The sequence below is a fragment of the Etheostoma spectabile genome, chromosome 11 (assembly GCF_008692095.1).
Source record: "Etheostoma spectabile isolate EspeVRDwgs_2016 chromosome 11, UIUC_Espe_1.0, whole genome shotgun sequence".
Classification (NCBI taxonomy): Eukaryota; Metazoa; Chordata; class Actinopteri; order Perciformes; family Percidae; genus Etheostoma; species Etheostoma spectabile.
The window spans coordinates 8696791-8715124 of record NC_045743.1 but is presented as its reverse complement, the minus strand read 5'-3'; the positions used below and the strand labels follow the sequence as shown (position 1 = coordinate 8715124).

The 18334-nt window shown below is 39.1% G+C and overlaps 1 protein-coding gene across 3 annotated transcripts in view; it reads left to right on the top strand.

Annotated features, from left to right (window-relative positions):
- Positions 1 to 18334, top strand: part of map3k20a (mitogen-activated protein kinase kinase kinase 20a) — a 31513-nt gene that overhangs the window by 5582 nt on the left and 7597 nt on the right. For all 3 annotated transcript variants that reach the window (XM_032528931.1, XM_032528932.1, XM_032528933.1), the window contains exons 4-11: positions 3694 to 3795; positions 4595 to 4660; positions 4753 to 4781; positions 5300 to 5437; positions 12332 to 12418; positions 14987 to 15061; positions 15156 to 15262; positions 17822 to 17957. In XM_032528931.1, the coding sequence (XP_032384822.1) occupies positions 3694 to 3795; positions 4595 to 4660; positions 4753 to 4781; positions 5300 to 5437; positions 12332 to 12418; positions 14987 to 15061; positions 15156 to 15262; positions 17822 to 17957 (740 nt within the window). The remainder of the gene's footprint in view (positions 1 to 3693; positions 3796 to 4594; positions 4661 to 4752; positions 4782 to 5299; positions 5438 to 12331; positions 12419 to 14986; positions 15062 to 15155; positions 15263 to 17821; positions 17958 to 18334) is intronic.

The window sequence follows — 18334 nt, the reverse complement described above, 5'->3', positions numbered from 1 at the left end:
AGAAGTAGTGGACAGGAGCGCCTTGGTAGCTGGAAGGTTACAGCGCATGCCTCATATCCAAAACGTTTAATTCCAGCTGTGGAACTTGTGCAACTCATCCCCCCTTCTCTCTTAGCTCGTTTCCTGTCCGCCGCTTCACTATCAACTGAATAATGAAAACGTAATCCTAAAAAAAAAAGACATTTGTGGCCAAATGACCATCACAGTGTTCCAGGACCCATGGTGATGCTTCAAACTCCTTGTTTTGTCCCACCAACAGCAGAAACCCCAAAATATATTGAATTAACAATTATATAAATTAGCAAAACAAAGCACACATTTCAGAAACTGGAAACAGCAAAATGTATTGTTTGAAAAACGATTCAAAAATGATTGCCAATGTTGTTTTCTAATCAATTAATTAACTAATTAGTTAAGCACTGTATGTAATTGAGATTTAGTGTGCAGCGCAAAAATGTCCAAAGTTCATTCGCTTTCTAAGAAAAACTAAACTCTTTTCACTGAAACATCAGCGCACCACCCACCTAAAGCCTACATGAAGATTAGAAGCTGTGTTACAGGCTCCTAAAATGTTTACTGACTCTACATCAAAGGCTGAACCTCTGAGCCTCTTGAGATATGATTAGTGATGGTCAAATGAAGCTTCACAAACCACTGTCTTTACTTTATGAGCTCACTAGATGGTGCTCTCTGTTCAAAGAAAAAGGTTAAAGGAATGGCAGTTCAGTGTGTTTTCAACCCTTAGTTGAACAGAGAGCGCCATCTAGTGAGAGCTCAGAAATGAAAGACAGTGGTTGGCGAAGCTTCATTTGACCATCACTAGATATGATGAAGAAGTACCATTTCTGTTTGACATTGCCAGCCATTATTGAAATGTCTGGGACATTCAGGGGTTACTGCATGTTTGGGAAACCTTGTGATCCGAGTCATTTCATTGTCATTGTCATTGTCATCATTTCAATGTCTTGTCCTCAAACATCGCTCTCCTTCCAGTAAAAAGATTAATACGCTGACAGTGAAAGTCGTAGCAGCCCTCACTCACATCCTGAATAGGGAGTATCACCTCCTTCCATTACGAGGACAATACACGACATCCCACAGCCAGCTCAAACACATGAAAGATGTTCTTTGTGCTTGTGGTCAATGAAACCCGTAGTTCACATTTTTCGTGAATAAATCAAGTGTGTTCATTGTGTGTTGTCTAATACAGTAAACTGAGATGTGTTTCTTTCCCGGCCAGGGGTGTTGTTGCAAACATTACATGTATTGACAGAATCTTTAGCTAAAGCTCCTTATACTAAATGCATTCAAAATCCATAAGAACAAGAGCTAGAAGTCATTAAAAACAAAAACAGTAACTTAAACAAACAAGCATGTTTGGTGATACAGTATCTATCTGGTAAAACATGACTTGATGTGTTTGATGTGTGCTATTTGAAGGGTGAATGATGAATGATAAACACAGAGAGATTGTTGTTCTGCCTTTCTATCTTTACCTTTGTAAAGATGTTATAGAAGGAGCCCTGCGTTTTTTTTGTTAAAAAAGCCAATATCGCTCTACTACTTTCCATTGTTTGGATAAATTGTTAGAAACAAAAGCCAGGTTTTGGGAAGAGGTGACAAAAACAACAAAACTGTGTTGCCGTTATCAAAACAGCCAATGCTCCAAGTTGTGTTGTCTTCATTCAATTAACAAAATTTAGCATTGAAAAAGAAAATGCTTTAACAAAACACTCCTCAGTCAAAAAAAAAAAAAAAACTTTCTTTAAACACATATTATTTTTCAGTTTTACTGTTTTGTACTAGATATAACCGTCCTGTCATTTACATCAAGATATATATTCTTCTTCACATCACACCCACTAAAATGTTTTCCCAGTGTGACACACCCATCAATGGCATGACTACAGTCATCTCTGGTCAACCCATAACCTCCATGACTGAGATTTGTATTCTATCACCATGCTGAAATAATTGTCCTTTCTGGGAAGACTCTGCTAAAATTCTAGATACAGTATTATGAAACATCTTCTTCAGAAAATGACATTGTAACAAAGTTGGGCAACTGCTGCCTCTACAGAGTTTCCCATCTTACATTCACAAAGCTGCATGTTGTGCAGGTGTATATCCTCGTTCCCCAGTTAACTTACGGGATGTCCCTTTACATGTGACTTTACACAGATCATGTATTCAAAGGTTTTGTTTTCTTCAGTAGGAAGATTGAGGTTATTGTGAGCAGACCACTCTCATGTGAAACTCATGCTAAACGTTATGCAAACCATGCTTTCTATGCGATAGCTGTGTGTGAGAGTAATAGTCGTTAACAGTTAGGTGAAAGCATTTGCAGTTGTGACCACTAACATAAACCTCTTGCCCCCTAAGCAGCAGCTGTAAAAGAGGAAGATTTTGTTGTCAAGGGGCTAGATGGTGTCTCAATTTATCATAGCAGAATCTAATTACCACCAGATACAGGAAAAATGCTTGTGGCCATCCCGACCAAGCCATGTCCACGTTCATCAGCTCTGTTATAAATTGCCTCAGTCTGTTGACATACATCATCAGGCTAGGCAGTTCCCTCTTTCTACAACCTATATCTACAATCCCGTTTGTCCATGTCAACCTGCATGGGTTTACAATATCTGCTGTCACTTAGCCGCCTCATAAACCCAATGAATTAGTTATTGTTTTAGGGTAAAGGTACATTCACATGTGAGATACACTGCAAGGCTTTGTCTGCAAGGGTTTGCTGTTTCACACACACTGATTTAAACCCTGTTATGACAAGAATAATTCTCTCTGAATAGGGAGATGATACGAAAACGAAAGAGAAGTTTGCAACAGAGCTGCAGGATATTATCCGTGGAATGTTGCTAGATGTGTTAAAAGTGTTTACTTGCACACACAGGTGAAGTGAGGTGATCTTATTTGTAGATCTGCTGTCAGTCAGCTTTTTAACGTAAATAAAAAACCCATGCAAAGTCCGGATTCATAATAAAAGACATTGGTGTGTTTTATGATTGTTAATTAAAATCCTGTCTTGGTGCCGCTGCATGTTTACATTACTGTGTTGGACCATGATTGGGTTATTATGCACAAACAGAGGTTTCCTGCTGCTTTAACTGGTATGATAGTGCTTGTTTATCTAAATACAAGCACTTTACCTAATAAGATCTCTGTCTACAGATAGCAAAAAGATGGATTTGCCTGTTCTGCATATGCTTTGTGTTAAACAAAACCTTTATTTGTATGGACAGTTTTGTGAGGGGGATTTTGCAAAAGGCTACGTGGTTGTCAATGCCCAAAAGGAGTACCCCATTTGAAGTGTTTAAAACTTTAGAAAACAGAGTAGAAAGACTATTATGAAAGACTAATATTTTGTGTTTTAGATTAGAGTTTATAAATGTGTGGGCTCCTGAGTTAACAGGGTGGCTCACTGTGTTCAGTTAGTGATAAATTGACTCATCCACAGCAACAGGTCATTGGCAGGAGCAATTTGTAAACAATACACTGTCAGCTGGCTTCTAGGAGTCATCTGGCAGAATTTCAATGTTCAATTGTTTTCACATAATGCTCTCACATACTACACTCATATGTATAATTTAACGCCTCCAGAGAACGGTTTTGTCACAGTAAGTCATTTTACCATCACAAACTGTCAATTCCATAAAACATAATCCGATTTATTTTTTACAGAGTATGCGAGTGGTGGATCATTGTATGATTACCTGTCCAGCGATGAGAGTGAGGAAATGGACATGGGGCAGATCATGACATGGGCTACAGAGATGGCCAGAGGTAAATGTGACAACTATTTTATCTCCTTGATTATATTAGTAAAAGACATCTTGCTAGCTATCCAAAATTGCAATATTTTGCATACTGTATGTTGCAATATTATACACATTTAATGGAAATATGTGGAAAAATATTTTAAGAAAAGAAAAAAATATTTAAAAATGATATTCATCTTATACAAGATTTAGATTTCTGGATGCAATAAAAACTTGGATACATTTGTCATTTGGAAACAAATAGAAAAAAAAACAATAATTAACTGATACAACCCAAGGCTGAACCCTGACGAACACCTGCATTGATGTTAAGAGTTTCAGAGTTTACATCTTTAGCTCACCTTGAAAACCGCTTAGCACGTCGTATCTTAACTAGTAAATTTCTTGGACACTTAGAGAGGTCTGAAAACGAGATTGTCAGCTGATTATCAGAAGTGTTGGTAAGAAACAGACATATCTTGGAAAGTATTAAAACGTTTTACAAGGCAAGACAAAATGTTTGACTTTGCTCTTCGCTTAAGCCCTAATTTGTTGCAGTCATTAATGTCCACACCAGCGTTTATGTGCTTTAGTATTTGTAGGGCCTGTAAGTGTACTTTTACATGGAAATATAAATAATGGGTCAATGAGCCTTGGTTTTCTACTTGAAGCAGCCCTAGGTCTCCCTCATCGCTGCTCTATATATACAGTATGTCAAACAAAGATGCATTATTTTCTTATGTGATTGATCAGAGCCACCAGTGTGTATATTGGAGTTTCCAGTGATCTCCTTCTGAAAAACGTCTCTTTATTTTTCGTTTTAGGAATGCACTATTTACATTCAGAGGCCCCCGTTAAGGTGATCCACAGAGACCTAAAGTCCAGGAATGGTAAAGGATTTGATTTCTAGAATATTCTTTTGTTTCCAAAACTATGCTACATATACTTTAAAGTAAATACATACTTTTATTTTGTCTTGCAGTTGTTGTGGCAGCAGACAAGGTTCTTAAGGTAGGATTTCATTATGACTTTATTCTCAGAATATGAAAGGTATATGAGCATAAAATACTGGTATGTTATTTACCTACAGTATGTGGACACAAGAGGGCAGTGACTAACTTAGCTTGTTTGAGAAACCACTGAACTTTTCTATAGGTGCTTTGGTGAATGAGACTAGTGGAAAGGAGATTAAACAAAAACTCATGGCAATATATTGTACCTTTTATTTATTTTGAATCCTTCCCTGTACCTGATGTATCATAGAGCTAAATGCCAAGAACAGATTTTGGCAAACTGCAGTGACGAAAATAGCAGTTGATTGTAGTAATACCCACATTTGTAGCATTTACTAACAACAGCATCACCACCAGATGCACACGTGCAGGTTTCAGTAGCCAAAAGAAATCTGCATTGCTGGTTTGATTAGTGCACAATAAGTACATTGTTCTATTGATTGTGGCTATGGATTGCAAAATACACATTTTGAATTAGTTGCAATGGTTATTTCTATTCTGTTTGCATCACTTCAGATCTGTGATTTTGGGGCATCCAAGTTCCTGACTCACACAACACACATGTCCTTGGTGGGCACGTTTCCCTGGATGGCTCCGGAGGTGATTCAGAGCCTGCCTGTGTCTGAGACTTGTGACACCTTCTCCTATGGTGTGGTGAGTGACAAGAAGGAGGGGAAAGCAGCATTCTCTGCAGATCGCTGATTTGGCACGTATTGCCTAGAGTAAGAGCCAGCAATCATTTGAGTGATAGTGTCTTGGACAATTGCCCTTATTCTTATAATGAAGAATAAGTTCTGTGCACAAATGTTCCTCAGTGTTACGACTTGGTCTCTGCTACCAAATTAGTTTCGGAGGTCTCCTAAATCTTTTAGGGGTCTAATATCTTGCTATCCTACAAGCAGTTTTGATGGAGTATTCTTTTTTATTTTTTTATATATTATTTAGGTGCATATTTTGAGAATAACTTTAATAAGTTTACTAGGGGCACATACAACATAAATGAAGACAGCCATTGAGTAAAGAATAAAGTCCTCCTTTTAGCCCACCCGCAACCTCTTAAAAAACAAACACTAGACAACAGAAAAGTAATTTAAAAAAAATAAAATAAAATAAAAGAAGGTTTGCACAATTGAGGCATACTCAACATAGTCAGTCAAAATGAGTTACTGTAGACATTTCATGTCATCTGGAAATATACAGCGGGTGAAATAAGTATTTCCAATACTAATATATTTCCAAAGGTGCTATTGACGTGACATTTTCACGAGATGTTGGTAAAAACTTAAGTAATCCATACATACAAAGAAACCAAAACAAATGCGTTCAGAAATGAAGTTATGTGTAATAATTTGAAATGACACATAGAAAAAGTTTTGAACACACAAAAAAAGGGAGGTGCAAAAAGGCATGGAAAGCCAAGACAACAGCTGAAAACTGACCAGTAATTAAAAAGCAATCCAGCCCCCTGTCAGTGCAAATTAATATCAGCTGGTTCAGTCCCATCTGATGGCCCACAAAAAGGTCTCATTGCCAAGATGTCACACAAGACACGTCTCATGAGGGGTAAAAGCAAAGAGCTGTGTCAAGACATTTGTAGCCTAATTGTTGCACAACACAATGATGGCATTGGTTATAGGTGCATTTCTAAGCATTTGAATGTTCCAGTGAGCACTATTGGGGCCATAACACGGAAGTGGAGAGACAATCACTTCACCATAAATTTGCCTTCACCAGGTGCTCCTCGCAAGATTTCTAACAGAGGAGTGAAAAGAGTAATCAAAAGAGTTGTTCAAGAGCCAAGGACCACTTGTGGAGAGCTTCAAAAAGACCTGCAATTAGCAGGTACTGTTGTCTCAAAGAAAACAATAAGTAATGCACTCCACCGCTATGACCTGCATGCACACTCACCACGCAAGACTCCTTTGCTGAAAAAAAGCATGTTGAAACTCGTTTAAAGTTTGCTGCACAACATTTGGAAAAGCCAGTAAAATACTGGGAGAATATAGTGTGGTCAGATTAGAGCAAAATTTAACTGTTTGGATGCCATAATACACACCACGTTTGGAAGATAAATGGCACTGCACATCACCCTATAAACACCATACAAACAGTGAAGTTTGGAGGTGGGAACATCATGGTGTGGGGCTGCTTTTCTGCAAATGGTACTGGCAAACTACACATAAATGAAGAAAGCATGAATGGGCAAATTTACTGAGACATTATTGACAAACATCTGCTGCCATCTACCAGGATGATGAAGATGAAACGAAGGTGGACATTTCAGCAAGACAATGATCACAAACACACAGCCAAAGAAACTCTCAATTGGTTTCAAAGAAAGAAGAAAATAAAGTTGCTAGAATGGCCCAGCTAAGCCCCTGACTTAAATCCCATTAAAAATCTATGGAAAGAACTGAAGATCAAGATTAATAGAAGAGGCCCACACAACCTTCAAGATTTGAAGACTGTTTGTGTGGATGAACGGGCCAAAATCACACCAGAGCAATGCATGCGACTAGTTTCTCCATACAGGAGGCGTCTTGAAGCTGTCATTACCAACAAAGGCTTTTGTACAAAGTATTAAATATCAGTAAGCCTGTTCAGTACTTTTTCCCTGTGTCATTTCACATTATTACACATAACTTATAGTCTGAACTTATTTATTTTGGTTTCTTTGTATGTATGAATTACGTGGATTGTTACTAACATTTGGTGAAAATTTCTTGTCAATAGAACCTTTGGAAATATTATTTACTGAAAAAAATGGTGATGTTTTCAATACTTATTTCACCCGCTGTATTTCGAGATCTCAGACCATGCTAGACCATAGAAGGTCCGTCCATCATCCTCCCAGATTGTGAAAAGCATGCCTCTGAGCCAGAAGCTGATAGCTTCTAATGGGAGAAGTTACAACACACTTTGAGTCCATTGTTAAATCATGGGAACAGAATCTGAGATCCATAGGAGAAAGAAAGAAAGATAGATAGATAGATAGATATTGATCCCCAAAAAATGGGAAATTACGGTGTTACAGCAGCACACGTACATTAGTCACACAACACAGAATATAAATGAGATACTAGGAAAAAATGTGCATACATACATGAAATAATAATAAAAGGAATAAAATATAAGAACAAATATTTAAATATATACAGGATGGGAAAACAAAATGTGCAACTGCTTAAATAATATGCTAAATGTATGCTAAAATGTAAATGAACCAATTGTGCAGGTTGCCCTTTGTGCAGTATTGTGTTGTCTAACAGTCTCCTTTAGCACCCAGTGATGACACGTTAAAGAGTTTTATTGCCTGTGGTAGGAATGATTTCCTGTAGCGGTCTGTGCGACATCAAAGATGTTGGAGCCTCTTTGAGAAGCTGCTCCTCTGTTGGACCAATTGGGGGTAGAGAGGGTGGTCTGGGTTATCCATAATAGATAACAGTTTGTTCAGTGACCTCCTCTCCACCACAGCTTCAAACGTGTCCAGTTTGCAGCCGATCACGGAGCTAGCCTTCCTGATCAGTTTGTTCAGTCTGTTTGTGTCGCTGGCTCCGATGCTGCTGCCCCAGCAGATGGCGGAGGAGAACAGAGCGCTGGCCCCAATGCATCTTTTTGTATTAAAGAGAAGCACCTCCAGCAGCCTTAATTTGGAGGAGCCAAGACCCATTGCTTTAGGATTTAACCCCATTATACAGCCGACAGGAGTTAGAGCTAGTTGTATCTTGAATACAACATCAATTTCCTTACATATTTTGACCCAACAGTGCGTTAAACCTATGGCGTTTCACCAGTGTGATTTGGAGCCTGTGTATGACCCTAAATTGCTTCTCCCTGGCTTTGTTGGTAAATAAGCAACCTGCAGGGCCTGACCAAACCTCATCCCATACATCGTCTAAGATAGTCTCCCCAAAATCCGCTTTCCAGAGAGATCTGATGTGAACCGTACAGTTGAAATCGACAGGGCCTTGTAAAACCTGCTAATGAGTTTTCTGGAATCGGGCTTCAAGACCGCCTTTTCCACAGCTGAGGTGGACAGCCCATTAGGATATGACCTAGTATTAGAAGGAATGAAACTGCGTATTTGCAAATACCTAAAAAAGTTATTCTGTGGAAGGTTATACTTCTCTCTAAACTGATTAAAAGGTAACACGGTGTCCTCCGTCAGCAAGTCACCCACAGTCTTTATACCCCTACTAAACCACATTGAGAAGGTTTGGTCGGCCAAACCAGGAGGACAATCTGGGTTCAAATGGACAGGTGCAAGGAGAGGAAAAAATCCCATCTTGATCTTCTTTCTTATCATCCTCCAGACTTTTAAAGTGTTCTGTAACATAAACTTGCCCTTTAAGTTAAGGTGAACCCACCCCTTAGAAGCATATAATATATGGTGCAAAGGAATAGGGGCCACTGGGTCAGCCTCCAAATCAAGCCAGGTGGATTCAGCGCCCTTGTCAAACCAGTGCCAGATATAGGTGCAGAGAGATGCTAACTGATAGCGTCTAAAATCCAGTACTGCCAATCCCCCTTCAGTAGTGCCTTGTCCTACCAAGAACGGGGAAGACGTCAGGCCGTTTGTAATAACAGAGGCCCGGGGCAGCATATAAGAGAGATATCCACTTAATAAAGTTGTCCCCAAGGTCAAATTTTGAAAGAACACCGAGCAGGTAGAGCAACTCAATCCTGTCAAAGGCCTTCTGTGCGTCAAGGGAGATGACGAGAGATTTGGACCTTGACGTTGAACCAAACTGTATGAGGTTCAATATTCTCTTTAGATTATTGCGTGAGTTACGACCCAATATGAATCCAGTTTGGTCCACTGAAATTAAATCTGGGAGAACACCCTTAGCCTCTTAGCTATAATTTTAGCCAATAATTTTTGGTTTACGTCCAGCAAGGCAATTGGCCTGTAGGAGGTGCATTCATCTGCGTGTTTTCCTTTCTTAATAATTAGGGAAATGTTTTCATCCATCATAGTGTCGGGGAGAACCCCAAAATCAAAAGAATGGGATAGCATATTAAGAAGAGGGTCAACCAACAGGTCACCAAAAGCTACATAAAATTCAGGGGTCACCCCATCAGGTCCCGGGGCCTTGTTATTTTGTAAGTCACTGATAGCCTCTATCACTTCCACTTCAACTGTGATCTAATTCAGAATTGTAGAAGTGTTCATACAAATCAAGAAACGAGTTGTTCATATCTTTGTTGCTATGGACTGTTGTACCAGCCCTGTTCTTTATAAGTGGGATAGCCTGGGAGCCAGCATTTCCCTTAATCAAATTGGCTAGATACTTGCTTGGCTTGTTACCAAATTCATATATCCTATGCTTAACAAACAATATGGATTTCTGAGCCTCTTTAGATAGAAGAGTGTCCAGAGCTGCTGTGGTAGTGTCTGTTTGGAGCCTCAGGCCTTCCAAAGGCTTAGGTTAGGTTAAATTCTCCCTGCAATTTGTTTAGTTGCTTCTCAAGAAGCTGTTGTTCTGCTCTGTTTTTTTTTTTAATGAAATAATGTATGAAATAAGTAAACTGTTCACTAAGATAAGTTTTAAAATTAGGATTTTTAAGTACGTGGTTCGGAAAGTGCCATTGTCCCCTAATGCATTGAGCCCTGCCAGACATGACAAAAAACACTGGTGAGTGATCACTAATAACTATATTGCCAATAGAGCAAGAAATAACCCTCTGAAGGGCACATTTAGAGGTAAAAAATAGTCAATCCTGAAGGATGATTTATGTACTTTTGAAGAAAATTAATACTGCAATCGGTGGATCCTCCAAGTGTTGATGAAATGTACATCCATGCAGCAGCTGAGTAGAGATCGACCTTGCCCTATATTAGACTGTGCAGTTTTATTAGCTCTATCTAAGCACGGGTCTAGGCAACAGTTAAAGTCGCCAGCCATGACTGAAGACTCCACAATCCACTGAGAGAACAAACAAAGTACCTTTGTCTAGAAATCAGAGGAACGAACTGGAGGGGCATGCACATTTAGATAAGAGACTGCTTCCCCAAAGAGTTTCCCCTATGTCCGCGGCTGCAGGACCTGGAGCTCACCGCCAGTGTTTCAGTTGGACTGTTAAAAAATGTCGAGATGATTAAAAGGTATTTACAGTATTTAGAAGAGGGCTGGCTGCTATTTAGCTAAGGCTAGCTTTCATGCTACATAAATAAGCCAGACAGAGTTGTCTGTCATCTGGCGACAGAAACCCTGCTGTCCCCGGCCGTTCTGTTGGCTCAGAGCTCCACAGACTAAGTCCACAGGTACAAATTAGTTTTGCACCAAATGTATCGCAACAAGTGTTTCAAAAGTCGAGGGCGCAGACTTGCCGCTGTGTGATGCGAGAGAGCACATTGCAGCAACAGATTTGAGAGGTTGTAATCACTGAGTTGTGGTTGTACTGGAAAAGTAACTGAAGTAAAAAAAAAAAAAAAATACGAGTACAGATTCAAATCAAAAAGTCAAAGTTTACGACCGTTCGTAAGACTATTTCTTTCAAAGATCACACAAGGAATGATTGACGAGTGAGACTCACGGCCTGACCCATTTATAGAATGTTTTTTGGTTTTTAAGGAAAGAGAGAATAATGCCTTTGATATATATCCTAAAATCAAACCTATTAAAACTGAATCAAATATTTTCAATTATACATTTGTAGAAATTGCACTTAAGTCACCCAGGGCTTAAAAAAGCAACTGTCAGTCAACCAGTCCCTCTGAGTTTTTCATTCCTGTATTTCTTTTTCTGCGTAAGTAGACAATAAAAGTAGTTTTGACCTTTTCATAAATATAGCCTCTTAGAAACCTTCTGTTTCATTCCTCTTTTTGAAATTCTTATGAAGTTTCTGTCTAAGACTTTTGGAAGCAGTTTCCAGACACAAACTGCTTACAAATTGCAGTTCCTATAATACAAGAGTAAATTACTTATAACAAATTACTGATAACATGATTGCAGATTTACAGTAAATATGCAGTTTTCCCCCTCAAACACTTTTCTGTGGAGCTGTTTTCTATAGTAAAATACGTACATGTAATACGAGGCAACTGGCAAGTGCAGAAATATGGTACACATATACAGTAGATCCCTTGGCTCTGGATTTTGCATGGCTCTCCTCCACCTTTTCATGATCTAATTTGATGTTGACGCAGGTTGTTATTTCTGATTTCTGATTTATGTTACTGATAAATACCAATTGAAAAGCACCTAAATTATCAAGGGAGTACTGTTATTGTGCTTCAGAAATCATGGCAGCCCTTAATCGTTGTTGAAAATCTAAAATGAATCTTTTTGTCTATTTTGAATGTTGCATTTGGCCTCCAAGAAAGGCAGAAAGGTGTTTTTAAAGTTTATTCATATATGATTATGCATGCTTTAGAAACACATAAGAGCTACTCATCCCCTCAACAATATATATATTCTGTGAAAGCTAACGCAGTGGTGCAAAACAGAAGATTCATAGATGTGTAGGTTGACAGAGCATGCGTATAATTTTACAGTATTATCACTTTGTTTGTTTACTGACATTATCTCTTGACTTCTTTGACAGGTGCTTTGGGAAATGCTCACCCGTGAGATACCTTTCAAAGGCCTGGAAGGTTTACAAGTGGCCTGGCTCGTGGTGGAGAAAAACGAGGTGCTCTAGTGTGTGATTACGTGTACATACTTTATACATTTATTGACCCTTGGAACTGGGGCATCCTTATTGTCCAGATCTTCACACTGAATCAACAGTTTGGTGTCATATGTCCCTGCTTGGGATCTTAGGTGTAAAATATATTGTTGAGGAAATAGTTTGACAATTTGGGAATTACTCTTATTAATTTTCTTGTTGAGAGTTAGATGAGAAGATTTATAGCACTCTTGTGTCCGTAGGTAAATATGAAGCAACAGCCAGCAGATTAGATTTTTATACATTTATTATTATTGAAACCATTTTTTACTTTATCCAAAACAAACATCACATAAAAATAAAAATAAAAATAATAAGGATAATAACAACAACATAATTCACAAGATACCTTAAAAGACATAATTATAATAACATATACATTGAAGACAGGTTTTTGGTGTGGGGGGTTGGGTGGTACAAATACTCATGAAATACTTATACTCATGTGACTCAAACACTACACAGTCAAGTTGTTGCTTTATTGGTTAGTCTGCAAGGGTTGATGCTGCATTCTCCATAGAGAGCAAATGCTGAAACGTCAACAACCAGTTATGTTCTTTATAGCAATCTAATTTGCATGTTTTACAATTCATAAGTTTAGTCCTTCTTACGGAGAGGAAAGCAAGTGTGACTATAAGTATAGGCCAAAAGTTTGGAACCACCTATAAATATAGAAGCAAGAGCTGTACGTACAGTACATAACGTACAGTACAGTACAGGACAAAAGTTTGTACACACCTTCTCATTTAATGCGTTTTCTTTATTTTCAAGACTATTTACATTGTAGATTATCACTGAAGGCATCTAAACTATGAATGAACACATATGGAATTATGTACTTAACAAAATTGTGAAATAACTGAAAACATGTCTTGTATTCTAGTTTCTTCAAAGTAGCCACCCTTTGCTCTGATTACTGCTTTGCACACTCTTGGCCTTCTCTTGATGAGCGTCCAGAGGTTGTCACCTGAAATGGTTTCCCAACAGTCTTGAAGGAGTTCCCAGAGATGCTCAGCACTTGTTTGCCCTTTTGCCCTCACTCTGCAGTCCAGCTCACCCCAAACCATCTCGATTGGGTTCAGGTCCGGTGACTGTGGAGGCGCAGCACTCCATCACTCTCCTTCTTGGTCAAATAGCCCTTACACAGCCTGGGGGTGTGTTTAAGGGCCATTGTCCTGTTGAAAAATAAATGATGGTCCAACTAAACGCAAACCAGATGGGATGCTGCTGCAGGATGCTGTGGTAGTCATGCTGGTTCACTATGCCTTTAATTTTGAATAAATCCCCAACAGTGTCACCAGCAAAACCACCCCAACACCATCACACCTCCTCCTCCATAGTTCACGGTGAGAATCAGGCATGTAGAATCCGTCCGGTCACCTTTTCTCCATCGCACAAAGACACGGCGGTTGGAACCAAAGATCTCAAACTTGAACTCATCAGACCAAAGCCCAGATTTCCACTGGTCTAATGTCCATTCCTTGTGTTTCTTGGCCCAAACAAATCGTTTCTGCTTGTTGCCTCTCCTTAGCAGTGTTTTCCTAGCTGCTATTTGACCATGAAGGCCTGATTTGCGCAGTCTTCTTTTAGCAGTTGTTCTAGAGATGTGTCTGCTGCTAGAACTCTGTGTGGTATTCTTCTGGTCTCTAATCTGAGCTGCTGTTAACTTGCGATTTCTGACTCAGATGAACTTATCCTCAGCAGCAGAGGTGACTCTTGGTCTTCCTTTCCTGGGGTGGTCCTCATGTGAGCCAGTTTCGTTGTAGCGCTTAATGGTTTTTGCGACTGCACTTGGGGACACATTCAAAGTTTTCGCAATTTTTCGAACTGACTGACCGTTATTTCCTAAAGTAATGATGGCCACTCTTTTCTCTTTACTTAGCTGATTGGTTCTTGCCATAATATGAATTCTAACAGTTGTCCAATAGGGCTGTCGGCTGTGTATCAACCTGACTTCTTCCCAGCGCAACTGATGGTCCCAACTCCATTAATAAGGCAAGAAATTCCACTAATAGCCCTGACAAGGCACATCTGTGAAGTGAAAACCATTTCAGGTGACTACCTCATGAAGCTCATTGAAAGAACACTGAGGGTTTGCAGCGCTATCAAAAAAGCAAAGGGTGGCTACTTTGAAGAAACTAGAATACAAGACATGTTTTCAGTCATTTCACAATTTTGTTAAGTACATAATTCCATATGTGTTCATTCATAGTTTTGATGCCTTCAGTGATATCTACAATTTAAATAGTCATGAAAATAAAGGAAACGCATTAAATGAGAAGGTGTGTACAAACTTTTGTCCTGTACTGTACGTTATGTACTGTACGTACAGCTCTTGCTTCTATATTTTCCAATCAGCTTACTAATTTACATACAGTAAGGCATTTAGGAATATGAACATTCAGAAACAGACCTGATTAGCAAATTTGATTAGTTTAGCTTTAACTTTCAGCAAGAACGTAAATATGTGTATAAAACTATGCCTTTAAATCAGCACCCCTTCAGCTCACCCTACATCTGTGCATGTTTCAGAGGTTAACTATCCCGAGTGGCTGTCCTGCCAGTTTTGCTGAGCTCATGAGGAACTGCTGGGCAACAGAGCCAAAAGTGAGCTAAGTCACGTTATTTTGCAAATTAACAACATATATATGGTTCCATTTGAATCACACAAATTCACATGTTTGTGTGTTTTTTGATTTAGGAAAGGCCAATGTTCAAGCAGATCCTCTCTACTTTGGAGTCCATGTCTAATGACAGCCAACTTCCTCAACAGTGCAACTCTTTCCTTCACAACAAGGCTGAATGGAGGTAATGTGATCAGCCATTCTCCCAGGCCGAGTAAACGTATTTATAACTCTCCTTTTTCACCAATATACTGCCTCAGCCTAAGGAAATGTGCAACTGTTTCCAAAGAATGATGTGGAAATGTAGCTGACGGGGGCCGGGATTCAAAAAAGGTCTTGAGATTGTGCATATAGATCTTTAATAATTACACTGATAGCTACATAAAGGCATAAAAACCTCCAAAGAATCATCCATCTGGATATACTTCCTCTCTTTACCCATAAGGCCCTAAAAATAATCACCATCTTTTTCAAGTAGAAGTGTTTAATTGGGTTGTATGAGCAGCTGGAGGTTTGGTGATGTTCAGCACAGCCTGAGTCTCAGCTGTTACTTTATTCTCTGTCTGCCTCTCTGCGGGGCTTGTCTATGCTCTGAGGTTTTTCCTCAGAAGTTGTGCTGGTGGCATCATGTCCAGGCAGCCATCTGCAGGTGGAGCAGGTTGCAGTGAATCTTGCTGCTGGAAAACAGAAACTGAAAATGTGTAACACAGAAAGACGCATTTGTTGTAACTCAACAGGTTTGATACTATAAGCCTATAGCTGGCTGAAAGTGGAAGGACAGGCTTGATGGTGATAAGAGCAGGTGGTAGCTTCACCAGAAAGGGTTGAGAGATATTGTGTTGACTTCAGAGTAATGAGATCTGTTGGGTTTGTTGCTATTTTTCTGATTTGCATTACCCATAAATTACTAAGGAATAGGTAGAGCATATAGTGCAAATGAATAAGTTTATGGTTAAAGGGCTAACTTTCGGCTTGAATGCTCAAATACATATTTGGTGCACAGTATAGGAATTTAGTACTCAGGGGTATGTAAGCTATAACAAACCTAAGAGTTGACAGCAATGCTAGCAGCTATGTAAGGCTGCACACTGAGCTAAATGCTGACATCTGCATGTTTGCATGCTCACAATGAGAATGTTAATATCCTGTTTTGCAGGTATAATGTTTACCATGTTCACCATTCAAGATTAGTGTGTTAACAACAAGTACAGCTGAGTGAGGCTAATGGGTGTGTCAATAGTTTTGCAAGTATTTTGTCATACATCAATATCAATAAAGTTTCATATCAAATCCAGTACTTACAGACTGCACTGTAGGTTGTTTGTGTAGACAAAGATCAAATGTCAAGCACTGAAATTATACTAGTGAAACGTAGCTGATATCATTTAATGGTTGCTATGTCTTACCACCACTTAATTAATATCCGGTATTGTGTGAAGTAATTATTTGTCTAAGAAGCAAATATACACTGAGTCATATCAGTTAAATATCTTGTAAACTAAACAAACGCCTCATGTTACACTCTCTATCAGACCATTTTGGCCAGTCTTGTCATTTCCTTGTCCATCTTGCAACTGTCTGGATAGAAAAGTTTACAAAAAAATAAGAGAATTCTGCAATGTATATGGCAATGTGAAATGCCAAAACCTTTGTTGGGGAAATGGGAGGAAAAAGGACAAATTATTTGGGAAGTTGAACAAGAATGGAAATTGTTCAAAGTGGGAAGCGTGGGGGTGGAAGAATCGGAGGGCGGGTCAGGACTGGAAGAGTAAGGATGGGCTTTCCTGCCTGGGCTGCATGTGTTTATGAACACAAAGTGTGAGAACTAGCTTTTTGTTGGGCTGTTGCTCAGCATGGATTTCAACGACACACTGTGCAGCCCCACCTGCTGGGCAAAACAAACTTCCCCCAACGTGAAGTGTCCTGTCTTTGGCATTCAAAGCATCAGACACAAACGTATCACCTTCTGACTGCAGGGAATCACTTGTGTTGTTTACAGTTTAATTAGATTTGATTTTTGAATGTCTCACTGCTTACTTCCCTAGTAATCTAACTGTGATTAATTTCAAAATGTTTTACTTCTTTACACTGGGTTGTTTAAAGGATAAGGCTGGTGATATTTCATATTTTATTATTGTCAATAAATTCAATTAAAGAACAAAACTTAAGCTAAGCGCTCCTTAAAACCTCTTAAAACTCGTTGGTGGAGCCAAACATTGTACAACCTACTTCATTTCAGATTGTAGTGGAAATCCCAAAGTTTCCAAAGATGCCAAATGTTTATATTTAATGAAATGACCTAGCCATAACAAACATGGAGTACTACTAATATGATATATCAGTTAACATTAAAGCTAATAAATACAAATATTAAAAAGGGGTTAAACAAGATTTTTAAAACACATGAGCACACAACGTTGCACTGGATGACACACTTCTTCATTTCATCAAACACAAGCACCGTGGTTTACTGAGTCAACCCTACAGACACCATCCTACTGCAAGAAGAGCCACTAGGGCTGCAAATATGTATTAATCTACAGCTGAGAATTGTCCCTAACAAATGCACTATGTAGTCCTGTTTGACAGCATTTTTAGTATACATAGGACTGATACATTGTTGGTTTTGTTTTTTTCATGTGGGTTTGTTGACCGGATTAAAAATATTGCCAGCCTTTAACATAATTTAATGTGGTGATATTTTGGTGAATTGTTGACAGTGTTCTGCTGCTGTATACTGCAGGTGTGAGATTGAAGCTACTCTTGAGAGACTTAAGAAGCTGGAGAGAGACCTGAGTACCAAAGAGCAGGAGCTGAAGGAGCGAGAGCGCCGTCTAAAGATGTGGGAGCGCAAACTCATCGAACAGTCCAACAGTCCGGTGAGTTCCTCTCATCTCCTCTCCACCTTGATCCACCTTCACCCTCAGGACAGCTGCCATTAACTCAGGTGGTCCCAGCAGCAGCACCTCACTTTTCCACTGCTGTTCACATGCGTGTTTCCTCAATCACATTGGGAGAATGTCATCCTCTGGCATTATGTGGAAATAGGAAAGCAGTGAAACCCAAATAAAAAAGTGTGGAATGAGAAGTAAAGTAAAAAGCATATAATGGGCAGAGTATATTATTGACAGTTCTTCACTTATGTGCAGTGTAGTGCATGGTTGCCTAACAAGTACATTTCGATCAGGATCAAGAGTGAATGAATGAAGAGTGAATTGAATTGTGAGCGTTGCAGAACTTTAGTTTAAGCTTTGCT